Source organism: Panicum hallii, chromosome 9 (genome assembly GCF_002211085.1).
Source record: "Panicum hallii strain FIL2 chromosome 9, PHallii_v3.1, whole genome shotgun sequence".
Lineage (NCBI taxonomy): Eukaryota > Viridiplantae > Streptophyta > Magnoliopsida > Poales > Poaceae > Panicum > Panicum hallii.
This window is the reverse complement of record NC_038050.1, coordinates 95,049-121,610: the sequence shown is the minus strand read 5'-3', so window position 1 is coordinate 121,610 and position 26,562 is coordinate 95,049. Positions and strand designations below refer to the sequence as shown.

Genomic DNA, 26,562 nt, shown 5'->3' with positions numbered 1-26,562 from the left:
TGATTAGCCCAGGGGAGCAATGGCCCTACGGGGATTTTTTTTGGATTTTCGAATCCCCCGTTCCCTTTTGCTGTTTGGGAGGTAAGAGTCACAGGGAAGAAAAGGCACCCCGTTCACCAATACAAAAGGCAAGTGGTGCAAGAAGGATTACAAATCTCATGCTTTAGATAGCTATAAATCTGTATCAACAAGCAAGTAGCACGCCCCCCGTTTCCCGTTTAGCAAGCAACTTTATTAAATGCAATAGTTACACGATCTTTATTATCAACATTACAAGATAAATAGATACAATCTGAGCAGATATTCAAATTACAGTCCTTCCATCCATACAACCAGATCAATCTAATTCATGCAAAAGTTAACTATTGTTGCGATCATGCTAGGGTATAAGACATCTGATGGCAAGCCAAGCTCTTCCAAGAATAAAGTACCCCGTTTCTTGATGGGTTCAAAGAGAACCTGGAATACTCGGCTAGCTGATTCAACTTGTATCTGACGGATATAATAGTTAGAAATAATCTAGTTGTTCCAATCAAACGGGATAAAAATGATGAGGTCCAATTGACAAAGTAAAAACATAAAAATTAAGACATAATATTGCTCACCAATGGAAACTCAAGAAAGCACAGAAAAGATAGTTGTAGTAATACCACTGTCCATAAATATATGATATTTAGGATAAGCTATTTAGTTCAAAAATGAACTAACTAATTTGATTGTCCTAAATGTCATATATTTAAAAATGGAGGAGATGAGCAAACCTTAAACTCAAGGAGATGAACTGCCTGACAGGCCTGTAGGCTGTGGATGCCAATATTATCCTTGAAACATTACTAATTTATATTTGTTCATACACAAAACCTGATCAACTATTGACGGTTGGTGCTCTGCTATTTCCAGCAGCTGACTCGACAAGACGACAAGCATTGGGAAAAAAAGGTCGTTTCTTCTATGACATGAATTCATAGAAAAAAATATGAAGCTTAGGTAAAACAATTCCGACTAGAATAACGAACTTTACAAAAAGGTTCAGACAAATGAGGAAGTGTGTTGTCAACAAGTTCTGGAACTTGAATGAACAATTCAGCAAATTAAAATACCTAAGAAATTTAGAAAATGTTGAAAAGTTACAAGGCATATGAATAACGGATAATCAAGCCTTGTCTACACGACAGGGTGACAAGCATTGGGAAAAATAGTTTTAAATTAGGTATGGTAGCTATGGAACTGAATTCGAGCAGGATGCAAGCTAGACAGCAGGAAGCCTCAAGGGGAAAAATAATGTTTGCTTTGCTTGCGAAATCAAACTGAAGTACAGATTCAGCAAAACGAAAGGATGTTAGGTTCAGTGAAATGACAACTGAATACTTGGAGGTTTCACCTTAAGAATGTACTAAAAATGCTCAGCTGGCATCATTATCTTCATGCTTCATTTTCCTTGAACATTACAACTTGCAGAAACCAGGTGCTTCCATTTTTAATGGAGTGACTGAAAAACAGACTGCTGGGTAGTCACAAATACTAAATAGAAATAGTTACCTGTTGGAATCCTTTGAGGGACCAGAGACTGGGAGGCTGCAGCAAGACCTTCCTTTGCTGGAGTTGGAGTGGAGCGAATGTTGTAGTCCTGCAAGCAGCCAATCATGTTTGAGAAAAAAATTCTGAACTTTGTTTGTTGTTTAGGGCTGAACCCCAGCCCAGTGCATCAACTGACAGAATTTAGGGTTGTTTGGGATAAATCTTTTGAGAATCCTATATCTAGAATCCATGAAAGCAGTATCTTCTTGGTTTTGTAATTGTCATTCAAGTTTGTTAGCGCCACAAATCATTTTTCCTTCAGTGGCATTCTTTTAATTTGAATGCTCATATACTAAATTAAAACCAGTTTTATTTAACAAGAATAAACGTCAAAAGAGATCACCAGTACATTTTCAGTGCAATACTACAGACTTGGATTAGTGGGAGCCAAAAAGAAAAAGCATGAGGAGTAGTTTTATGAGAAGGAAATATTCAGTAAGACCTACAATTCAGACAATTACAAAAGATACCATAGATAGCTACAGGTAGCACTGTTTGTTCAACCAATCCTGTAGGTAAATGACTATAAGAACTTCAGTTGTTGTGGGTGCCAAACTGCTACATGAATCATTTGAGATTATTTATGCACGCAATTACCAGAGGCTACTAAAGAACCAACCAAATAGATTATTCATGTATGCATCGTTACATTACCTCATACAATAGGATATTGAACGGGTGAATAGAGACTAATAGGATCTTGAACGGGTCTACAGTGATTGTAACTGCAAGAACTCATCACAGCCATGACTACAAACCCGAGGCTATAACAGGAGAGAAGGGAGGGAAAACTCACATGTGGCGACGAGGAAGACAAGGTGGAGGTGCTGTGTGGATGCAGAGGGCGCGGCCTAGGTCGAGGTGTCGCTGTGCCGGCGCTGCGGTCGACGGGGAGGCGGGTCGGCGGTGCCTGGGTGCGGATGCGGAGGGGCGGCGGCGCCTGGGCGGAGGCGGAGGGGCGGCGGCGCCTGAACGGAGGCGGAGGGGCGGAGGCGCCTGGACGGAGGCGGGACGACAACGCCTGGATGGAGAAGGAGCGGCGGCGGCGAGGTACCTTCTTTTCCTTGCGTCGATTCGCCCGCGACGCCGCTCGGGGGAGAGAAGGGGAAGCCTCGCCCGGATCCTCGAGGTGGGGAGGAGCTGGCCCGGGGAAATCTCAGGGCTCGGGACATCCTGCCTCGACAAATGGGCTTCCAAACAGCGGGGAAATTTGGCCCGGGTCAAGTTTCCGCGCGGGCCTCCTACCCGGGGAAAAGGCTGGGATCCCGGCGGGGATTCGGGCTCCCAAACTAGACCTTAAAGGATGCATAGGCATGATGGATCTGGCGGTGGATCGTTGAGATGGATTTGGCGGGCCCTGGGCTGGGCCCTTGGAGCCCATCCACCATCTCGGCTCCTCCAAGGCCGGCAAGAGGCAACTCCTCCACCTCCTCATCTCCCACACCTCCCGTCTCGTCTGCCCTTCTCTTACCCCCCCCCACACCCCCCGCTCCCCCCAACCCCAACCCAAGTCGCTCTCCAGTGGGGAGGAGGAGGAGGAGACGGGAGCAACTTGCGGATCGAATCCATGGCGCGGACCAACTGGGAGGCCGATAAGATGTGAGTATCGACCCCCCGTCCTCCTTTGCTCGTCGCCTCCATCTCCATCCAGCTGCTGTGCTCCCTCCTTTCGATCTGATCTCATCCCACAATACTCATGTGTCGTGCGCTGCAGGCTCGACGTCTACATCTACGACTACCTGGTGAAACGCAACCTGCAGGCCACCGCCAAGGCCTTCATCGCCGAGGGCAAGGTCGCCACCGACCCCGTCGCCATCGACGCCCCCGGCGGCTTCCTCTTCGAGTGGTGGTCCATCTTCTGGGACATCTTCCACTCCTCCACCGCCAAGGCCTCCTCCTCCTCCGCCACCGGGGCGCCTCCTCCCCACCTCGATGTATGCTATCCGTTTACTTCGACTACTCCTCTGCTTGCTTGCTTACTGCTCTACTTGACACGAGCAATCAATCAAATCGATCTAGATCAACAAGTCGAGGGACCACCAGATGAGGCTCCAGCTACTGCACCAGCACAACGCCCAACTCCACACCAGAGGAGCTGCCCCTCCTCCTCCCGCCTCCATCAATGCCCTCAACTCTGACATCTCCGCCGTCCTTGCTTCTAAAATGATGGAGGACCGGATCAGGAACCCCAACCCTGGCGATTCCGACGCGTCACAGCATCTCCTGGACGCAAACAGGATCGCCCTTCTCAAGTCACCACCACCTAACCACACTGGGTAACTACACCTCACCTCATCATCATCCATAAAAACACGTAGAGTAAGTACATTACTATTATTATTATTATCATCATCATCACCATCATCATCATCATCATCATGGATGGTTTCTGGCTGTGATCCCTTCTCCTTTCAGGCCACCACCTATGCAGCAGCAGATTCACCCAAGAAACCAGCAACATGTAACATATCCCTTCTACCTTATCTTATTCTCTCATTACAAACTTGTTAAATACTCCCCTTATACTCTTTAATATCAATCAATCTTCAAGGACATCAAGCCTGATGTTGCTATGCCACCGAGAACAGTGCCAGCGGACCCTTCTTCATTATATACATCAGGGTTGATGCACCCAAAACCTCCATTACTTTCTGCTGGTTGGTAACTTACTAACTTCTTTGAGACAATTGAATTACTGCTGCTGCTCTTTCTATGCCTTGCTCAATTAAATCGATTGTAAACTCAGTCCTCCTAGTAATTCCTAACATGTATAGGCTGATCCGCGAGTCAAAAATGTGCAAAGGCCCCACTGCCCGTGAGTAAAGTTATATAGCCCACAGAATTAGTGGCATGGGGCTGGATGTGTTTTTCAGCGTGCGTTTTTTCATGCCTTTTCCTTTTGGGTGTGAGAGGTGCCAGCATGTCGTGGTTCGGATATTGATAAGAGCAACCTAACCCAACTTTAATCAGTGGCATTAAGAGTTTAAGACCAATTTGCAAAAAACTGTGGCACAAAAATGAACCAGCCTTCCTGATACTGCTAATCTCTCATGGAAAATTGGCAGACTAGAACGGTTTTGATACAATTAAGTTTAAACCTTCAACTAGCATATTAAATACGCAAGTTCATTGCCAGAATCACAGAAATTAGTTAACCATGTTTGCATTTAAAAATGGCAGTTTTGTGCAAAGACCTGGCACTGCTGTTCTGTAGGCAGTACTGCAGTAGGCATAGACGGATAAGTCAGAAGCCCCCTAGGCCTGTAACATTAACAAGTCAGTGTCTCTGAGTTGGCAGTTATACTGTTGACCTGCTTAACTCTAATTTCCTTTCAATTCATTGCCCTCCAATTAGGACTAAATCAAGGTGGTGTTGGGAGTGTGCCACTCAAAGGCTGGCCTCTAACTGTGAGTTCATAGTCCTTTCTATCTTTGCATACCTGTCTGCTTTGGATGCTAACATATTTTTGTTTTTTTTGCTAAAGGTCCCAGGTATCGACCAACTACGGTCCAATTTAGGTGTCCAGAAGCAGTTGGTGCCATCTTCGAACCAGTTCCAACTTTTATCACCACAACAACGGTTGATTGCTCAGGCACAAACACCAAATGATCTTACTAGAATGGGTTCTCCAGCACCATCTGCTCAACCGAATGTCCGGTCAGATGATCCGGATTATCTGATGAAGGTCAGTGTGTAATCAGTTTAGGTCAACTTGGTAAACCAAGTCCAAACAAAATGTATGGTATTCGATTTTGCCATCAAATAATATATTCTTCCGTTAATTTCGTTTCACCTGAGACATCGCCGCTTTCACTGTCCTTTTTTGCATGTGCTGGCATTGATTGTACATATTTGCAATGTATTAGTTGAAGATGGCCCAGATGCAGCAGTCCTCAGGTCACCGTTCTATGGAATTGCAACAGCCACATCAACAGGTGACAAAGAATCTCAAGTTTCTTTGTAGCCCTTTGTAGTTGATACTGAATGACTTTACCAAATTTCTTGACATCCAGAACACTAGAAAGCGGAAGCCAACTTCTTCAGGCGCAGCTAATAGTACTGGCACAGGAAATACTGTTGGGCCTTCTCCTCCATCAACTCCATCCACTCATACTCCAGGTGGTGGAGTACCAGTTGTTAGCAGTGCTAATATTTTACAGAAGAGTTCGATGATTTGCGGCGCAGATGGAACCAGTGGGCTTGCCTCATCTTCAAACCAGATGGTATGATTTGGTTGATGCTCTTGTGTCAATGCTTTCAATCCTTGCAGCTCTGTTTGTGCTTAGGTGAGTTCTGTTACTGACAGGATACTTTGGATAGTTTTGTTGATTTTGATGAGAATGTTGATTCATTCTTGTCGAATGATGATGGAGATGGAAGAGACATGTTTGCAGCACTGAAAAAAGGTTCCTCGGAGCACAACTCAGAGTCCTTAAAGGGTTGGTATTTTAACCTTTGTATAGTTATAATGTGCTCTGAAATGGGAAATATAGTTTAGAAGCGTACATTCAGGGTAATTTAACAATTCACTATTATGAGGGGGTGAGCAGCATACAATTTGCCACCCTGGCCCACTCATGAGTCAGATGACACAACATGTCAGTGAGCGGGTAATTGCATCTGCATCAATATGGCATAAAGTTGAATGCTCCTGTTCATTTTTGTGTAGGTCTCTCCTTGAGTGAGGTAGGTAACAACCGTACAAGCAACAATAAAGTTGTGTGCTGTCACTTCTCTACAGATGGAAAGCTACTAGCTAGTGCCGGCCATGAGAAGAAGGTAAAATGTTCTAACTTTGGATATACCTGTTAGTTTCTCTTGCAGCTGAGTTGCTGGTTTAGTTTCAAATGGTTTAAACAATTAACGTCATCTTTGTAATGCGAACAGCATTTTTAAATGATAAAAATGCATTTCAATCTAACATTTACTTTCATCAAAGTTGTCACTGCTGACTAAATTAACGATTGTGTTTTCGCGTCCCACTAAGAAAATTGTTTACATGTCACATTTTCTGTACACATTTTCCATCAGTTATTTTTTAAGTTGAGCAAATTTTTTTTCTACCCTAGTTTTTGGAAGGCTGCCTTTTTTTCTGTCTCAGTTGGTGAAGTAAGTCTGTAATTTATGAAATGATTTTTCTCAACTCTTTACATATTGAACTTTCCATGATGTTCTAGGTCTTCCTCTGGAATATGGATAATTTTAAGATGGATACCAAAATAGAAGACCATACAAACTTTATCACAGACATAAGATTCAAAACGAATTCCACTCAGTTGGCTACATCATCTTCCGACGGAACTGTTCGACTTTGGAATGCTGCTGATGTGATTTTCTCAATTTTTCCCTTTCATCTGTTTATCCTTGTTCATAGTAATTCTTACTCATATACCTGCAAGATCAGTTACAACTATTTTATTTAGTTGTTAGGTGGATGCCTATTTGAAACCAAGAAATAAACCAAATATGTCAAGCTGAACCTACCAAACTAGGAAATAGAGGTTAGCATTTTCGGATGGTGTCCACATAGCGCCACACCTTTTTGCCAAACTTTGCCTAAGGTGTGTCTAACCATTTGTTTGCTACACCTTAGGCAATGTTTGGCTACGATACAAATCCATGACAAGTGGGCCATAGAGCTGAGAAAGTATGCCAGGCAACAACTGTGGCGGATAACCAAACACTTGCCTAAGAAACTGTGGCATGCCTAACCTGTGGCATGACAAGTTACGGACACTATCCAAACAGGCCACTCAATCTGGCGATTGACGAGTTTAAATCTGGCAGCACCCTTTGATTATTTTAGTTACTTCATATCTTCAAATCACTCACGCTTTGTCTCTGTAGCCTCTTGGTACAATTATCCTAAATAAAATTGGCAGCTGAATATGAGATATTTGTTAAGGCCTAAGGGTAGATTTCCACACCTGACAGTGACCACGTACTGCATCTGCACTAGGAGTAAAGGTCACTGTGTTATTTTTACTGGGCATAGCTACTGGCCACCACTGTTTGAATTCGTATTTATCTAGCGACAGAAAGACCTTGATATTATTGTTTAGTTCTTATTGATTTATATTTGCTTCACAACATTATTGGATCAACATCGGAGAGCGTGAATAACTGTAGTGATATCCTAAGTTCATGGCTGTTCCTCCATTTGTAGGAAAGCGGCGCTTTGCAAACTTTTAATGGGCATAGCTCTCATGTAACATCGCTAGATTTTCACCCAAGATTGACAGAGGTTCTTTGCTCTTGTGATGACAATGGAGAAATTCGCTTCTGGACAGTTGGTCAAACTACATCGTCCCATGTTTTTAGGGTTGGTCCTTGATCCATCACCCTCCCACCTTCACAGACCATTCATCCTTGCTGTAGTTCTATAATATAGGGATGCACTTTTTGACAATGTGGTACAGGTGAAGCAGGGTGGTACTGGAAGAGTCAGGTTTCAGCCACGAAGTGGGCAGCTCCTAGCTGTGGCAGGTGGAACCATGGTGAATATTTTTGATGTTGAAAAGCAAGCCAACTTACCCTCTCCACCAAAGGTAATCAATATGTATGAGATGTTTAGCGTTATGCAGAATTTGCAATGTAAAATTAGTTAACTGTTTTTTTTAAAAAAAATCTGATTTAGGGTCACAATAGTGAGGTAAACTGTGTGTGCTGGGATGAAAGTGGTGAATTTCTGGCTTCTGTAAGTCAGGACACTCTGAAAGTGTGGTCGGTATCGTCAGGCGCGTGCATTCATGAGTTAAGGTCCCATGGAAACCCGTATCAGTCATGCATATTCCACCCGAGATACCCTAAAGTGTTGATTGTTGGTGGTTATCAGGTAAATGAAATGCTGTAACCACATTTCGCAGGCGGTGAATAGCGCGCACTGATTGGCTTGATTGTATGCAGACGCTGGAGCTGTGGAGCTTATCAGATAACCAGAGAAACCCAATCCAGGCGCATGAGGGGCTGATAGCTGCTCTGGCACACTCCCCCTTCACGGGGATGATTGCCTCTGCCAGTCATGACAGATATGTAAAGCTCTGGAAGTAGGTAGAAAGGTGATGGACTATACACTAGCCGTCTAGTCCTAATTTTATACTTATCATTAACTTTTATAGCGTCTGTTTCATTCCTTTGTTGACTGCTTATAGGTAGGATGGATACGCTTTTGAGGGCTGGCTGTACATGATTGGGCTGATATAGGCTTTAATCTGTGGTGTGTGTAGCAGTCTAGCAGAGAAGTGCTGCATGAATGGGGTTGGTTATCATCACAGATAGAATTTCATTCACTTCTCTTCTGAGACTATATATTATTAATTAATAGGACAAATGGGCCGGCCTGGCCACACGGGAATACGCGATGGTTAATGAATTAGTTCCATACAGGAAAGAGTGATGGGCCACCATGTATAGTTTGTACTCCATACTATGGGAGAAATCTCTCAGTGAGAGAGAGAGAGTGTTGGGAGGAGGCTAGCTAGATACATATGTATTATGGTGGATTAGTTTGTGGGTGCATCTCCGTCCCCATGGGCCGCTGATGATGGCTTGAGCCCCCTGAGCACGGACACGCCGCCACCCTGTTGCGCAGGTGCAGGTGCAGGTGCAGATGCTGGGTCCTTTGCTGGTGCGGCCGCTGTCGTGCTCAAGGTTGAAATCCCTGATCACATTCATTAATATAAATTCATTATATATGTATATGTATGTGTATGTGTATGTATATAAATAAAACATGCGTGTTGGCTGGCGATGTACTGACCGACTTCTCCCATGCATGCGCTGGCGCAGGAGAGCTGGCAGACGACGGGCCAGCCGTTGCAGGCGGCGTTGCAGTCGTTGCGGCAGTTGCCCAGCGCCGCCCGAGGGGACGCCGCGAGCACCACCAAGCACAGCACCGCCGCCGCCTGCACGCTCGTGGCCGCCATATCCGATCTGATCTCTCCACACGGCCGGCCACACGCACTTGCTTGTTGCAGCAGGTACGCGCGCGCGCGCGTGCAGGGAGAGGAGGACAAGACGGATCGGAGGACGAGACGACGACGCCGCCGGGCCGGGATCTGATCGATGACCCATGCCATCTCCCGGGGGCCTGCTTATATATACGTAACCTCACCCCATCCCGAGAGGCGTAGGCAGCATAAATATAGGCATTTATGCCTGCAGCCACAAACTAAAACATGCAGACGGCAACGGTGGAGCTGCACCCTCGCTCTGCTTTTTGTGTGATAAAAAACACTAGCTTATCGCCACACTTCGAACATTGTTATTTGTCGACCATATTATACTTACTACATATAATGATGCCGACCAGATAGCAGTGTTACTTAAACTGCGATTCTGGTCTAACAGCTAGCTTAAATCAGGTGATGCTACTCTGTCAGAGTCACTGATTCAATCAATCAAGTGATGATGGAATGCATAGCTGCCAACCTGGCCCGGCCACTGATTCCTCTACAAAGACTAAGTACCTACCAATGCAGCCTAATATTTGCATATGGATCCAATCGGATGGATGCTATTGGATCTTGAATTCCTCCCACCACAACCAACCACCTCATCATCCAGCATCCCATACTTGACGAAATACTCCTATATATCTAGCAGATAATAAATTGTAAAAGATCTAATAATCAGGTGGCTACAAGTGTGTGTAGAGTGGATTTTCCATATATATATATATATGTATATTTATGTACATATGTGTATATATATATATATGTGAATGATGCTAGCAGCACAACAAACGGAACACAGCAAGACAGCCCCCATTTTGATACGATGCACGGTGGTTGGTTTGCGTGTTTTATATATTCACCCTCAATTTTTTTGTTATTAAAAGAATAAACATATCTTTCACTTTCCAAATAATGAAATTGAGATGTCATGATCCCTTAGAAACAAATCCAGGAGAATGCATTACATTGTTCTTGGCACCAACTCCGATGTTTACACCTCCTCTCTTAATTTCGTTCCTCATCTTTTCTTCTTCTTTTATTTGAGGGAGCTCCAGCTTTCTACTTGTGCATCCCAATATCTGTTTTGAGTTTTCTTACATACCGTAGCGTGTTTCCTCGCAAAAGTAAAAATTAACGTGTTATATAAATAATAAATCTCCATGTTCAAAGTAATATATATATTGAAGATAGTGCCCATGTCCAAAATAACATATATATATATATATATATATATATACTCCATTGACATGCTATATCAAGCAGTAAAATAAATAAATCATCTGAAACTTCCTTCAACGAGTTACTTGGCCAGCCGTTTTATTTCTTGTACCATAAATAAAAGCAGCAGCAGCAGAAGCGGCGGCAGCGGAGCTCTCTCCACCCTGTCTGGTTGTATGTCTGCAGTCTGCACTGCACCTGCACTCAACCACCTCCCACACTCTCTACGTCTTTCTCTGCCCCAATATTTCATTATTTATTTCCGATTGCTATTTATCTCTTCTTTTGTTCTTTCATTTGTACAACATTTCTCCGATTGCTCATGTTCTTTGATTCCCTTCCGTGTGTTACCGAAATTCTCCTTCCTACCAGCATTTTCCTCCTCCAAAATCGATGCTGGCCTCCATTTGTCTTCTGATCCAAGCCGGCTGGAATCCTCCATCTCCTACCTGCAAGATCTGATACTCAAGGGGAATCGAGTACAACTGTCCTGCAATGAGGCCGGAGAAGCGGCTTGAATCGGCGGTGTTCCAGCTCACCCCGACCCGCACCAGGTGAGCTACTACTGGATCTGCTCAAGAATCTCGCTCCTGTTTCAGCGATATTTCTCGGTTTCCTCTGTTGATTTGGCCCCAGCTGTCGGTCCTGCGCCGTGCTGCCAAAAACGGAGGGAGCTCTGGATGCTCGGGCATATGGCAAAGCCGCCATCTTTGTTCCACCTGGGAAGCGAATCACCATTTCTCCGCGAAATGGCAAAAGCCTTCGCCATATGTAGAGGCTTCACTATCTCAATGCTGTGGCTGGCGCACCTAACTGCAGTGCTAGATCTGATATGCTCATGCTCTAAATTGTTTTCTGATTGAATACTAGGGCCAAATCTTAGGCCCTGTTTATATTTTTTTTGTTTCAGCTTTCATTGTAAAAGCTTACCATTCACAATCCCAAGCCGAAACAGACAGGGCCTTACTGTCCTATTTTAAAGGCCAATGCTTCTGCCATTGTGGCACAGTACGCAAGCACACCATAATGGTCTATATCTATCTTCTACCCATCTTTACTAGGTGCGATTTAGTTGTGGTGGCGAATGGACGGAAGGAGAAGATAGCCTCTGGTTTGCTTAACCCATTCGTCGCACATCTTAAGGTTGCACAAGAGCAGATTGCCAAGGGAGGCTATTCCATCACACTTGAGCCAGATCCAGAGATTGATGCATCATGGTTTACCAGGGGAACAGTGGAGAGGTTGGTGCTCGGCTTCTCTTCATCTTGTCATAACTCATAACATCAGGGGTGGCAATTTGCATTTTTATTTTATTTAGATTATCAAGGTGGTGACTTGCGTGGTTGGCCTTGGCAGATTTGTTCGTTTTGTCAGTACACCGGAGGTCCTGGAGCGGGTCACAACAATAGAGTCTGAAATATTGCAGATTGAAGATGCCATTGCCGTCCAGGTCAATGAAAGTCTTGGTTTGAGATCTGTAACTGTAAGTAGACATCTGTGCCGGATAACTTGTAACATAGTAATATCAGAAAGATGAGATGTTCTTGTTTGCACTTTGTTAGGTGGAAGACCAAAATGGGAAATCAGTGGACTGCATGGAAGGTCAAACACTGATGTGCATTTCTTGTTCTTTTCATCATGATTCATAGAAAAAACAGCATATCTGTGAAGCTCTTTGTTTATCACCTAATCACTCAGCAATGCTTATTTATTTCTGATAAAAAATACTCTGTATTTCCTTGGACAATGAAACTTGGCAAATTGCAATGCAGGCTGTAGTTTTTAGAATTCATTCGTTATAGGGTTTGGTGCGATGTAGCATTAGGCACAGTTGTTGAATACACTAGGCTGCACAAGGAAATGCAAATGTATATACTGGTTTATGCATGGGCAAATCTTCACTAGTGCTTATCAATCGGGAAATTAATTGTTTTAGCTACCTCACTGGAAGCTGAACATTTTGAGATGGAGCTAATTATCATGGTGCACATTTTTAGGAAGAGATTGTTCTCTTCTGCTTTACAAATTAGCTAGCTGCTCCTTGATTTGGAGGCGGCTCTTGTATTTTTTCCCCGCCTTGTTGCTGAATGTCCTTAACCCATCTGCTTACAGGTTATAAGACAAGTTTTGATCCTGATGCAGATATGGCACTTGTTCCATATAAGGTAAAGTTGCACGGATAAACATACCTTTTCTTTCTGCAAAAGAATCATGGCACTTTTTTTCTCGAACACAAAAGAGTCATGGTGTGAATGTATTATCTAATTCTGAGATTCCATATTGTTGGCAGGCTGGCACACAGCCAACTCTACCAGTGCAGAATAATGGTGGCACTCAGGAGGAGAATTCAAAGTACCTATATGTCTAACACAGCCCTTTTTGTTCTCTGTAATGTGGTACTTCAAGGTTTTTCATGTATGGCAACAAAACTAATCTACATGGATAACACATAGGGGCTGTTTGGTTGCTGCCTGGCCCAGGCAGCGCTCCCAGGCGTCCGATTTTGGTCGCCTTGGGCTGGGATCATTGCCTGGTCGGCAAGCTGCCTGCCAGGGCTCAATCCAAGCACACACATAATGTTTTAAATAGAACTAATCTTCATTTATGGAGTAGCATGTGCTCCATTAAATGAAGAAATGGATATACTTATGGCATTATCATCATTCGATTCTTTTACTATGTTTAACTTTTTTTTTTAGATAAGGGAAAAAACATCCTGCCTCTATGCATCAATGTAGATGCCCGTGATCTGTTTAATTTTTGGACGAGTTGTTTAATTTGTGTGCGCATGCGCGTTTTTTGAAGAAGCTCTCATCTGTATTTTTTTGCATGGTGAATTTAACTGCATTATAGGATGCTGTTATTACAATAATCTTATTATGCACTTTGTATTTTTTTTGTAGAGCTCAACTGCTCAGAGTGTTAGAGACTCGCAAGACAGTATTACGTAAAGAGCAGGCTATGGCCTTTGCACGTGCTGTAGCAGCAGGGTTTGATATTGACAACTTGGTGTATTTGATCACATTTGCAGAGCGTTTTGGTGCTTCTCGCTTGATGTAAGTATATCCTTGTTATGTCTTAGAAACACCCTGCCTGCTAGGTTGGATATCTCATTTTGAGTACCCAATATCCTGTACATCCGCCACATGATGTTGGGACTGCTGATCTGTGGTAACAGTAAAATATTGAAAATTGTTGAAAGAACCCAAATATTTGAAGTTGTTCAAATATACAAGTAGCTTCAGCTATATGGCTTTATCAGTAGCTTACGTATCATTGGTGAACCATGATATGGATGGTTCTTTCATAAAAGGAGTACTGCCCTTGTGTTTTTTTAAAGTATACAGTGCACAAGCGGTCCCTAAACTTGTTCGAGGGTATCATCTAGGTTCCTAAACTAATAATTTGTGGGGTCCCTAAACTTGTTCGAGGGTATCATCTAGGTTCCTAAACTAATAATTTGTGGTTATAAGTCCCTAAACTTTTTAAGTGTTTGTGTTTCAGCTGAGATCCAATCCTTCTTAACTGATATGCTGACTATGTGCCATCTTGGACACTAAATGTTGCACTCATAAGTCAGTGGGTCATCTCTCTCCCCTCCATCTCTCTGCAGTGGGTCTCATCAGATATTTTGTTTGTTCGTTGACTGTCATGTGGGGGCTATTAGTGATATGAATGATGCATTGGCAAAATTAGGGTGACATGGATGCTATGGAGATGCCGAATAGGTTGATCAACACTAATAGGGACTTGGGGAGGTTTGGACCTCTAGTGAACTGCTTGGCAAATTCAGGGACATGAAACTACAAATTAATTGATTGGGGACCTAGGTGACACTCACACCCTCGAACAAGCGCAAAGACTTAATTCTGCATGACCTCCTTGACTAAGCTACACAGTTGCCTTAAAGCAAATTTTCACTGCATTGGCATTAAATCCTTTTATGCTAACCGCTTTGGTGTGATTTCAATAAATAGGAAGGCATGTACACAATTCATTGGGCTGTGGAAGCAAAAGCATGAAACTGGACAATGGATTGAAGTTGAACCTGAAGCAATGTCTGCACGCTCCGAATTTCCTCCTTTTAATCCTTCTGGCATTATGTTTATGGGGGACAGCATGAAGCAAACTATGGAAACAATGTCTGTTTCCAACGGAGATGCAAGCGAAGATGCTTCTAAAGCAGGTATATTTTGATGTCTTAACACCCTCCAAGCGAATAAACTCATTGCTGTTTGGTGCAATGATTGAACTTACATTCTAGAAAGCTCATGATAGCTTATTTTTCCCCGAGATTGGATAATTAGTATCCAGGAACATTCCTTTTGATGGATGCTGGATTTCCTGTTCATTCATTATTTGCACAACTGTTGACTCAACTCCTTGAAGCTATTTGTCCCATGCTTGATTTTAAAGTTGTTTTTCCATTTAATATGACTGAATAAAATGTCCTTGGATCTTAGCAATAACTTGTGTTGCTTGGCAGATCAGAGGACAACTCAGCACTCTGGAGCTCCCCATGAGTTCTTCCATGGTCCATATCAGTCAGCATATCCACCGTGGGCTATGCATCCGCCTTACTCTATGCAAGGCATGCCTTACTATCCTGGAATGAACCCATATTACCCTCCCCCCTACCCCCCAATCGATGATACCAGGTACCACCACTCTGAAAGGAGAGTATCAAAGAAATACTCCTCAGATAGCAAGGACTCAGAAACTTCAGATGACGAAAGTGACCAAAGCGGTTCAGAGAGGGAGACTTCTTATGGTCACAGGTCCCATAACAAGAATAAAAGGACAGGCAAGAAGAAGCCCAGTGTGGTTGTCATACGGAACATAAATGTAACATCGAAAAGGCATGGATCATCGGATATTGAATCACAAACAGGTTCAGATGTAGCATCTGAGGACAGTGATGATCTGAACACCAAGTCCAGAAAGAAAAAGAATAAGAGCTCAAGTTCAAAGAAGAAAGATGCTAGAAAGATCATCCGTGAGTCTGCAGATGATTATAATAAGGATGAAATGTCATATGGGCAAGATGGAGATCAAGGGAACTGGAATGTCTTCCAAAGTTTCCTGCTAAGAGCTGATGAGAAGACAAGAGATAGTGATGCTGACCTGTTCGCCAGTGAAAACAAATCACCCCCAGCAAGGAAGAAGGAGAGCACAAGCATTGATGATTCTATTCTCTTGACAGAGCGAGATTCTGCTGGTGCCAATGAATGTAATACAGTAGGTTTCAACATAGAAAATGGGAGGACTAGGCCGCGTCAGATGCTGTCTGGTGATGAACTTATGATGTCTGGGCAAGGTAGTGGCGTTGCTAGTGATGGCATAAAGAAGATTGAAGGTGGAGATGTGAGATACAGGAGAGGAGCAAGTGATGACTTCATGATTTATGGGCAGGAAAAGTCAACAGACAGAGGGAGTTCTTTAGACCCTCTTGCAGAAGCACAGTACAAGAACCCCACACTGGTGGGGAAAAATGCACACAGCATGGCAGATGAGTCCTTCATGATACCTCTTAGGTTCAACTCAGATGATAATCTTGGACCAGAAAGTCGTACTGCCATTGACATAGATGTTGAGCTTCCCTCAACTGTTCAGAAGATATCAGATGCTAAAGCTGGTGGTCAGCTTTTCTATGAGCCAGATGAGTTGATGCCAGAGCGTGGATGCGAAAACATTTCATTTGGATATGATCCAGCAATGGATTACAGTCAGATGCAGAGCCAACCTGCCACCATGGTTGAAGATTCACCTGTGGAAGAGGCAGCGTTGACCAATGCTGATGAAGTAAAGAAGCCAGAGAAAGATAAGAGGATAAGAAGTTCGCAGGAGAGTTTGGATAAACGAAGGAAAGATGCTTCAATGAGGAGATTATCATCATCAAAGGGCCCAATGACTGATGCACAGAAACGCGCACAAAACTTGCGAGCATATAAAGCGGATCTTCAAAAGGCAAAGAAAGAGCAGGTATTGGCAAATTACTTTTTTATAAATCCTTTTCTGCAAATTCTATCGTACATACTTCTCTGCATGACAATATCTGATGCTCCTTGCCCTCAGCATTTGTCCTTTGACCTAGCTAGTGTTTTACACAATTTAATTTTCAGGTATGATGTTCTCTTATTAGATTGTCAAGAATCCTGTAGTTTTGATGTGAAATACAAATATGTGCTTTATTTTTTAAAACAACCAGAATGGACCTCCAGTCTGACTTAGTGGAACACAGACCAAGTTGATTTACCTAACAGGCTACCCACCTTCCCTTCATGTAATTGCTCCACAAAATAGTGTTCGGTAGTTAGGAAGACAACTATAGCTGTCACTACCTAATAAATGCACTTTAGGAAAAGTTGCCTTAGAATCAGGGTGTACAAAGTACAAGTTTTTACGCAAGATTCACCTACCGTTTAGCCAATTATTGAGGAAAATGGCTGTTTAATCAGGATGATAAATGGATGTTTAAACGGCAGGAGTTGGCCACCATGCAGTGTTTAAACGAGCTGAGCTGCCGTTTAGGCATACAAGACAAATGATCTAACATGAAGAATAACTCGACTTGGGATAATGGTTCTTATTGTCCTGTCTTTTCTTACAATGGATGTTTATTTATATTGATAAAAATAGTCTAACCTGTCAACTTTGGTTGTCGCTGTCGCCGGCCACTGTGCAGTGTTTAAATGAGCTGAGCTGCCATTTAGACATACAAGACAAATGATCTAACATGAAGAATAACTCGAATTGGGATAATGGCTCTTATTGTCCTGTGTTTTCTTACAATGGATGGATGTTTATTGATAAAAATAGTCTAACCTGTCAACTTTTGTTGTCGCTGCTAGATTTCTAATAATTTGCAACATGGAATTGGCGATTTTTCGCATTTCCAGGAAGAGGAACAGATGAAACGGCTAGAGAGGCTTAAGCTGGAGAGGCAAAAGAGAATCGCTGCAAGAAGTAGCACTTCCAGTGCATCAACCACACCGCAGCAGCCCAAAGTGAAACCTTCTTCCAAGGTTTCTCCCAGTACCTACAAGAGCTCAAAGTTCAGTGATGCAGAACCTGCATCCTCTTCACCTCTCAGAAAAGTTCCTGCCAAAACTACCCCAGGAACTGACCCCCATCCCCAAAAAACAGCAAAAGCAAGCAAACTAATTGGTAATACAAATGCAGTTAGTAAGTCAACCTCATCATTGACAGATATGAAGAAGGAGAAAAGTGGGAAAGCCGAATCGTCCAGTGAGCGATTGAAAAAACTTGCTGAACCTAAAACCAGCAGTTTGACTGACCATCCTTTGAATCCCAAGTCAGCAAGCGTGGACCACCCACGGAGAAGAAGCATGCCACAGGATACCCAAAGAAAGAAAATTTCAGCTATAATGCAACTTGACCAGAGTAAATCAGCAACACTACCAGAACTGAAAGTCAAATCCCCACAAGCTCCTGCTGTTGTGAATAATGCAGTTGCTGCCAAAGAAAAGAAAGTGGTTTCACATGGAGCTGAAGCTCCTACAACAGAAACTTCTGGTGTAAATAAAATTAATGGTAACATCTCAAGGATGAACAGCAGTGATGACAGTGTGGTGGTTGAGAAAACTGTTGTGATGCTTGAAAATGAGGTGGTTTCAACACCTCCAGTCATTCTACATTCTGGAAGAAATGCAGCAAAGGAAACTTCTAGTGATGACAGGACAGAGAAGCCCAGTCCAGAATTGGAGTATACTGCCATCAGAGGTCCACCTTCTCCACTTTTTGTTCCGGATGCTGAGAGCTCTGTCACCAACGGACCTGATGACCAGGGGAACTCATACGAGGTATGTTCTTTACACTGTTCTTTTCGGTTCTCATTCAAACCTTTGTTCATCATGATCTATCTCACCATTTCTCTACATAGTATTTCTGATTTGGTATGTAATTAAAAGGCCATATTTACTCCTTCACAATAAAATTGAATCTGTCTTTTTATGATGGCATCATTATTTGATTACGGGACCCCATAAGCTAGAGTTATAAAAGAATGCCTGTTGTGATTAGGTGGTGACCGAGTGTCGAAAGGATGAACCTGAGAGGCCATCCTTGGCTGCCATGGAGAAACCCTACCAGGCCCCTTTTGCTAGGGTAACATCGCTGGAGAATGCTTCAGACTACAGTCCATTGCCTGTGCGAGAATCAGAATCACTTGTGCCTGCAGATAACATTAAGGCTCGAGTACCTGATCCTGTGCACTCTTCAGTTGACGGCAATGAGGTAAATGAAAAACCTCGAAGCAAAGAGCCAAAAGGATTTAGGAAACTTTTGAAATTTGGCAGGAAAAGCCATGCTTCAGCCTTGACCGAGGGTGCAATGGATTCCGATACATCATCAGTTGATGAAGCCCCAGCAGGAGATGGTATGTAGTCTGTCCCAAATAATTTGTTAATTTATTAAATACGTAATGTTGTTTGCATAAGGCCATTATATAACAAGGGGTTCTGCTAATATTGTTTAAGAAGAGCAAACAATAGAAAAAGAAGATATGGAAATATCTTCCAGCGCTTAAATACATCATGCCAATTGTCAAATGTCAAGAGCTCACCACCTTGCTGTGGTTAATATTTCAGGGTCGATGCTGAAGAATCTCATTTCACAAGAGGACTCTGGTGCTTCTTCTAAAGGTTACTATTAATAGCACAAGCACAATGTGTCTTTTGAATGTATTTTTCATAATCATATGCATCACTTGAATATTGTCACTACTAAAATATTTTGTGAAACGGAAACGCCTGTTTCTTGGTCCTAATGCTCAAGCTGGATCCAATTGAGCACTATATCTGAATTTATTTCCAGAACTTGTTCGTGGAATGCTCACTAGGCTTGTTTAATGCTGCAGCTTCTCGGTCGTTTTCCCTGCTGTCACCATTCCGCAGCAAGCACAAGGTGATTGTACTGTGAACATGGATCAGCAGCAGTTGGTAGGAATATCACAGTACAGTACATACTTTTGGGGATGAGTTTGGAACAGCATCGTTTTTCTTTCTAGTATATACACGAATACGTAATTACGTACATACTATACGGTGGCCTCGTCTGTAAACAGCCTATGTGAAGCTTATGTATGATGGTTGGTTGGTTTGCATTGCATTTGTACATTCCCCTGCAATTTTGTACCCAAACTATTGGTGGTGTCGTGTGATGGTACACTCCAGCTGCACCGCAGTTCTTGTATGATTGTGAAAGGAATATAATACAGCCTGTCAGCATCTTAAAATCAAAGAAGCAGTAACTGCTGGAATCCCTAAATAATTTGCATGTATTCTTAAATATTTTTTTAATTCTCAACTAGGTCCATAAACTCTGAAGTGAGCACCTAGTTTATAATTCTGGATTTGTTCCACAATTATTCCATATATGGTATCATTCTGGCTTTGTTGTAAATAATTGACCAAGTTTATAAAGAATACCAATATTTATCTATTATTATAGTATACGTCTTTATCTGGTGTACAAGTGTTGAGATGCTCTCTTGTCTATAAATTTTGTTAAACTTATAGATATTTGGATTTAGAATAAAAGCTAATATGACTTCCATCTAAGTAGAACAAGGAACCGAGCAGATTGAGACACAGCTGCCAACGACGACATATATATATATATATATATACACACACACACACAACGAGGCTACAAAGCAACAAGGTGCATTCTCTGTGCAAAATGCACCCACCCTGCAGTTGCTACCGAGAGACTACAACTAGGAGAATAGACCAATTGCAACTAGACGGAACTGATTGCAACTGCGCGCGAACCAGTTGCAACTGTAAGCGAACTTACAACTCACACCGACCCGGTTGCAATTGGACGCGAACCAGTTTCAACTCAGACCGACCAGTTGCAACTCAAACCGACCCGATTGCAACTAGACACAATCCAGTTGCAACTAGAATTGTCAGAATTGCAATTGAGAGGGTGGGTGCATTCTCTATACAAAATGCACCCAGGTGCATTATAACAAAACAATATATATATCGGGTGGGTCTGAATTGCAACTAGTCCGCGTCCAATTGCAATTGAGTTGCAACTAGTTCGCGTCCAATTGCAATTAGTCTATTCTCCCGGTTGCAATCGATGTACCGGTTGCAACTGCAGGATGGGTGCAAGGACCACCTTCCATTCAACACGTGCTTGTAACTACTCCTACATATGTATCTCATGATATAGCGCGTATCTGATCCAATGAAAGGTATATACGAGGTGTATGTGATCGTACTAGACTACCTGTGATGGTATGTACTTTAGTTATATGACCATACACATTGAGTATAGGAACATACTTATTTTTATATATTAGGATTAATATATAATCATAGTATATTTAAAAAATAGGGATGCTTTTGAAATTTTTCGTACATATCCCTTTAAAATATCTTAGAATTAGTATATGAACAAATTTTTGATAAATGAGTGTAGATAAAACTTGTGTATATATATATATATAAAAGAGAGGAGGGGGGGAGGGAAGAGAGAGAGAGTTATGCCGTTTGATTTGATTTCTGGAGTGTGTTGCCTGAATATGCCGGTGATCGGTTTCAGTTAATCAATCAACTACTTACTACTCTACTAGTACTAACTCAACTCTCAGCAGCAGTCAGCGTCGTCCTCGCTGTCGGCGGCCGCGGGCGGCAACAATCCATCACGGTAGACATGCCATTTCAAGTATCTCTGGTGGCCCGGCAGGAGCGGCCGCAGCCGAGGGGCGGCTTTGCAGTCGGAGCAGCAGCAGCCGGCCAGCTCCTCCGCGCACCAGCCGCAGGACCTGCATGCGCGCGGTATGTGTAATAATCTGATGAGGATGAAGACAGTAGGGTGGTGAGTGGACTCAGATCATGAGACGACGACACACAGGTAAAGGCGGTTGCAGTCGATGTTGGCGCAGTTGCGGTGGCGCAGCTCCACCACCTCCGATCCGCACGCGTAGCAGCGCCCCACCCACCTCTCCTTCTCTCCTTCTGAAGGCCAACAAGCAGGCCGCCTGAACGTCGCCGGCGGCAGCGAAAGCCGGCCATCGAAGACGAACAGATTCCCCACCCACCCCGCAGGCCCCTCCGCCTTGAGATAGTTGGACACTCCTCCCTCCAGTGTATACAGATTCTGAAAGCCCTTCTTCCTGAACAACCACCAGCAGCAGCTAGAGAGAAGCCGAGAGCAAACAATATAGCAGAGACGCGCGCTCATGATACATAATATCTTTGGTTACCTGAGAATTGTTGAATATACGTCACACCTTATCCCACCGGTGCAGTACATCAGTATATCCGTCTTCTCTTTGTCTACACCATTCAGAGGATCCGACACCTGCAATTTAAAGTACTATTGTTCGATTAACGGTTTGTTGCAAACAATATACACTTACAAACAAACAGGACCCATCCATCACAGTATTACCTCTCCCGAGAGTCCGAAGGAAGTGCTTCTGAAGCAATCCACGTTAGGCTGCTGAGCACCTTCAAAATGCCCAACGTCCCATTCATAGTCTGGTCCAAGATAAGAAAGGGAACGGAAGCATCATTACCAGTTCAAAATCGGAATTCGCAATCGGACAGAATAGAAGAACGATGATTTGCTATTCAACGAGGGAACAAAGTGTGTGTATAGATTGAGCAGGAATGATGTGCTTCTATGTGCAGTGTAAAACTACTTCACCATTCCTGACATCAAGCAGCAGAAGCTTCCTTCCAGACATTTCACTTGAGGACACATCAAGGCATGCCCTAGCTTCAAGTCTTTCCTTCCACTTTGACGGAGTCAACGGCATTGCACGCATGCTAGGATCCAGCAACGGAAGATGCAAACTCCCTCCTTCTAACTGGAAATTTTGTTTCAAATAAGATGTCCAAGACAAAATAACACTTGACAAGGGAACTGCTGCCAATTTATATTAACAGAGTAGCAGAAAACAAAGGAAAATAAAAAGATATGATCCCAGACCTAAATGGAGACTTCGAGAGAAACCCACAGCTCAAACCCCAGGCTAAAAGAAAAATGCCCACTAGCAACCTAGTCAGCATAACTGTGGATCAAACACAACATGACCAACAGAAGGACAAAACCAAGCACTCAACACTCTGATGCATTGAGCTAACTAAACTCCTGACATTTGCAAATGACTATTACACTACTCAAGGGCCTCTCGACTGGCTTTGAACTCCTCAGGACGACACCATGAGCCTACAATGATCACACCCCCAAGCAATGCAGCTTGATTAGAAAGTCTTGGCAAGCAAACCAATAGACAAGAAAGCAGCCTAGTGAGGGGTGGTTAAGCCTAAGGTAGGTAGCTCAAATATTGGCTAAGGATAACGATGACGGCATGGCAGCCTCCAAATTGTGAAATACTGCACCTAAAAATCACTTGTTTAGTATAGAGTAAATTTCATGGTTAGACCCTAAAATATTGGAGGGTTCTCCTCCGGTCCCCGATACCATGAAATTAAATTTTTGGCTCCCAAAACTAAGTGGATCATCTAGGTCCAAATTAGCCATGCCACACCCTAGGAGTTGACATGGCATGCTGATTGTGTTGCAACATGGAACCTACCATGTGGGCCCCACATATCAGACTCCCCCCCTCCTCCCCCTCCACCCTCCACGTAGTGGGCCTGACATGACGTGGAGGGGTTGACGCAGAGCGCGGATGCACAAAGGGTGGGGTGACATAGTAGCTGCCTGCCTCTTGCAAACCTGGTCCAACACTGCGGCCATCCAACCATCACTGGTGTGGCTGCTGGTGCTGGTGCCAGTGCCATTCGAGAAGATGAGCACGAGGAAGGCAGCGATTGCGATCAACAAGGCGCCAGGTGGCGACGACCCGACCACGCAGGCTGCGCCGGAGGCGTGCGTGATCATGTACGGGGCGAGGTTGATAACCTCGATGTGGCTCTAGCGCGGGTACGAGGCACAGAGAAGGGGCGCCACGAGCATTGTTGTTGCTCACTAGCAGGCTGAAATCGAGTGCGACGCCGCGCTCACGGGCACGTTGTTTGGCACAAGGCCGGTGGCGGGCACAAACGTAAATGGATTGGCACAGGATCGGAGGAAAGACACGATCCAGAGGTGGCGACGTGTGTGTGGCACGCGCGTGAGAGAGAGAGCGAGGGCGAGAGAGAGAGAGAGAGAGAGAGAGAGAGAGAGAGAGAGGCGAAGGGAGAGGGAGGGAGGGAGACTGACATGTGGGGCCCACATGTTAGGTTACACATCGCTACACAGTCAGCATGGCATGTCATCTCCTAGGATGTGAGCGACTGATTTAGACCTAGATGACCTACTTAGATAGTTCAGGGAGCCAAAATTGAAATTTCATAGTACAGGGACCAGATGAGAACCGCCCATAGTTTAGGGACCGGTCATAAACTTTACTCTTTAGTATATAACGCTGCAATTTCAATACCAGAACTAGAAAAGAGCAGGAACAGCCTTCTACCGACTGCTAGCATGTAAACTTGTGCAGGCACCGAATTTCTTGTCTGAACTAACATTCAATAAACAAACTGTACATTGCTGGTCAAAACCAGACTAATGGGTAATTCTGTGACCTATAATTTTTGTTTTTCTAGACTGAAGGACTTCAGCGAGTTCCATCAGAAAGCTAGTTAGGAATACATTAGAATAGGGAACAGCTCAGACTAGTTCCTACAGAAATCAGTAAGGTAATTCCTCATCAGTCAAATTGTAGCAGCATGAGGGAGCTGGGGGCATAACTATGGAAGGTTGTCACCATGTAGAAGCTTTTGGGTCTGTAAAGAAGTGACTAAGATTTAGACATACAAACTCGGGGATTGAACCCTGAAACAGCCAGCTAAAATTTTGTCCTATTGTAGCGGTCATTTGCTCAAACTTTATATCTCGACCCTTGACTATGCAAACTATTCACTATTTTGCTCTGCAGTGGAGCCAATCCGATACTACTAAAACTTTTATTTCCTTTGAAACAGGGATTACTTACCTGAACAAGTGATGGCTTGTACCGGAGTTTCAATCGAGGAAAGGCATGCCCAGTTAAAGCTGGTGAGGTTTGAACAAGCATATCATGAAACCGATGATCCTTTTTAACCCAGTCTGCATATGCTGCTGCATCTTTGTGTGGACCACTGTACTGCGGCAATAGCAAAGTTTAGAATAAAATTTAAGGAAAAATACCAATGCTGAGGCATTTTTGGATCATGTAAAGATAGGATTACATGCAGTCATCTAACCACTTGATACAGTTAACAAGCTACTATAAATTTCAATATCATATAACAAGTGCTATGTCAATACCGTCCCAAGTGGCCAAAACGCTTGTGGTTTGTTCCCAGGAAAACAATACTAGTCAGGATGCGAAGGCATTTGCTTTGAACATAGGTTAGGCGAGTCATGAGCAATATTCTGGGGAGCAGAAGCTTGTGTTACCTGAGCGTTGATTCCCAGCTCATTCAAGTAAATGCGACCATGTATATCGCGTCCCTGATACACAAGCAACGCATGAGTATCCGGAAACAGATGACCAAACAAAGCACAAAAAATTGAAGAGCGTGAGGATACACGTGGCTATGTGGATCTCGCAGTGTGGCAAATTGGGTGGAGATCGAACAGACACGACACAGTAGTATGAGACGGAGGCAAGCATGAAGGAAGAAGAACCTGGAGGAAATGGAGGTGGCTGGCGACCTCGGTGCGGGGGTCCTCCAAGGGCACGAATTTGTAGAAGGTCACCACGACAAACCGGGCGTCATCGTCCTCCTCCTCTTCCAGGGGCACCAACTCCGGCTCTGCAAGCGCAACGGCATATGTGCCGAGGCGGCAACCGGGAGCGGGAAAGAAGGAACGGACGCCGGCAGGGCGCGGCGAGAAGGAGAGGCGGGGGTGGCGAACCGGGGCGGGGAGAGGCCGGAGGAGGAGCGCGAGGAGGCGGTGGAAGTTGTGGTGGACGGCGGACGCCATGGCTTCCACGCTATCCTCTGAATGACGATATCCAGATTGAACACCTGCAGCAGTGTTTTCACGCTTTAATTGAGCCAATTCCCTTGATTCCCTTAATGCTATTGAAATTTAGATATCAAAATCTTTTGAGTTTCTTTCAGTACTATAGAAGCTCATTTCATCCAAATTTCTATCTATATGTTATTAAACGTGGATAAAAAAGATAATTTTACTCTTCGGACGCTCCTCTCTTCTTCTTCTTTTTTCTCTTCGTCCTCTTCCTCATCTCCCTGGATGGTGAGTCGGCGACTATCCGTGTTTTTACCATCGGCCTATCTACGAATACCATAACGTAGATGATTATTTGGTGAGGGATCACCGGATCTGGAACTTGAAGGTGGACGCAAGCACACAAGATACAAATTTAGACAGGTTCGGATCGTTAGAGTAGCGTAATACCCTACGTCCTGTTTTGGGGTGTGCAGGGTGTTGAGTTGCCTGCTGGCTACTCTCTGTTGGTTCTCTGTTGGTATCCCTGCCCTCCTTTATATATCTCAGGGGACGGGGTTCCTAGTAGTATTATAAGGTAGGAGTCCTAGTAGGATTACAAGTTATGAGCCTTAATAGGATTACAGTGGAATCCTAATAAGAATCAGACTTCTTTTTCCTCACGGGTAGCTTCCTTGCGGTACCCAGGGGATCTATCCCGGACAAGCCCCCGAGCTCTTCATAGCCAAGTACTGCAGGCATTTTGAGTACTTCTGAAGTAGTTTTCGGCTTCTTCTAAAACTCCATCTTGAAGGTCTTCTTCGAGTACATTATTGGTTGCATCGAGGCTATGAGGTGCTCATGCCCCGAATAGCTTCA

General features: G+C 43.8%; 3 protein-coding genes and 1 long non-coding RNA gene across 11 annotated transcripts; 2 read left to right on the top strand and 2 right to left on the bottom strand.

Annotated features, from left to right (window-relative positions):
• Window positions 1-210: 210 nt before the first annotated feature.
• Window positions 211-2,801, bottom strand: LOC112874911. Of its 3 annotated transcripts, none has more exons than XR_003225064.1 (3): window positions 2,375-2,801; window positions 1,382-1,627; window positions 211-492 (listed from the first exon to the last, which is right to left on the bottom strand). It is a non-coding gene; the product is annotated as an uncharacterized LOC112874911 (long non-coding RNA). The 3 variants fall into 3 exon arrangements; XR_003225063.1 differs by having other exon boundaries at window positions 1,540-1,627; window positions 2,375-2,796; XR_003225062.1 differs by having other exon boundaries at window positions 211-1,627; window positions 2,375-2,795.
• Window positions 2,802-3,025: 224 nt separating this feature from the next.
• Window positions 3,026-9,938, top strand: LOC112874910 (transcriptional corepressor LEUNIG_HOMOLOG-like). 2 transcript variants are annotated; one of them, XM_025938497.1, is made up of 17 exons: window positions 3,026-3,177; window positions 3,293-3,512; window positions 3,598-3,854; window positions 3,994-4,039; window positions 4,130-4,235; window positions 4,934-4,986; window positions 5,064-5,264; window positions 5,446-5,514; window positions 5,593-5,802; window positions 5,886-6,018; window positions 6,249-6,358; window positions 6,757-6,906; window positions 7,746-7,901; window positions 7,999-8,127; window positions 8,217-8,414; window positions 8,486-9,229; window positions 9,368-9,938. In XM_025938497.1, the coding sequence occupies exons 1-16, from the start codon at window positions 3,146-3,148 to the stop codon at window positions 8,627-8,629; spliced, it is 2,214 nt and encodes a 737-aa protein (XP_025794282.1). In that variant the 5' UTR covers window positions 3,026-3,145; the 3' UTR covers window positions 8,630-9,229; window positions 9,368-9,938. The 2 variants fall into 2 exon arrangements, with proteins under 2 accessions (XP_025794282.1, XP_025794283.1); XM_025938498.1 differs by lacking the exon at window positions 8,217-8,414.
• A 938-nt stretch (window positions 9,939-10,876) lies between these two features.
• On the top strand, window positions 10,877-20,013 carry LOC112874909 (COP1-interacting protein 7-like). 4 transcript variants are annotated; one of them, XM_025938493.1, is made up of 14 exons: window positions 10,906-10,980; window positions 11,125-11,306; window positions 11,814-11,993; window positions 12,109-12,235; window positions 12,315-12,354; window positions 12,865-12,917; window positions 13,043-13,104; window positions 13,656-13,808; window positions 14,730-14,938; window positions 15,239-16,734; window positions 17,604-18,575; window positions 18,796-19,150; window positions 19,362-19,415; window positions 19,631-20,013. In XM_025938493.1, exons 2-14 carry the CDS (start codon window positions 11,248-11,250, stop codon window positions 19,690-19,692), a joined length of 3,822 nt encoding a protein of 1,273 aa, XP_025794278.1. In that variant the 5' UTR covers window positions 10,906-10,980; window positions 11,125-11,247; the 3' UTR covers window positions 19,693-20,013. The 4 variants fall into 4 exon arrangements, with proteins under 4 accessions (XP_025794277.1, XP_025794280.1, XP_025794278.1 ...); XM_025938492.1 differs by having other exon boundaries at window positions 10,877-11,306; XM_025938495.1 differs by having other exon boundaries at window positions 10,879-11,306; window positions 17,652-18,575.
• Window positions 20,014-21,204: 1,191 nt separating this feature from the next.
• Window positions 21,205-25,783, bottom strand: LOC112876040 (rhodanese-like domain-containing protein 8, chloroplastic). Of its 2 annotated transcripts, none has more exons than XM_025940073.1 (8): window positions 25,417-25,783; window positions 25,186-25,239; window positions 24,740-24,889; window positions 22,441-22,603; window positions 22,183-22,271; window positions 21,995-22,107; window positions 21,641-21,904; window positions 21,205-21,553 (listed from the first exon to the last, which is right to left on the bottom strand). In XM_025940073.1, the coding sequence occupies exons 1-8, from the start codon at window positions 25,714-25,716 to the stop codon at window positions 21,376-21,378; spliced, it is 1,311 nt and encodes a 436-aa protein (XP_025795858.1). In that variant the 5' UTR covers window positions 25,717-25,783; the 3' UTR covers window positions 21,205-21,375. The 2 variants fall into 2 exon arrangements, with proteins under 2 accessions (XP_025795858.1, XP_025795859.1); XM_025940074.1 differs by having other exon boundaries at window positions 21,995-22,092; window positions 25,417-25,780.
• Window positions 25,784-26,562: the final 779 nt, after the last annotated feature.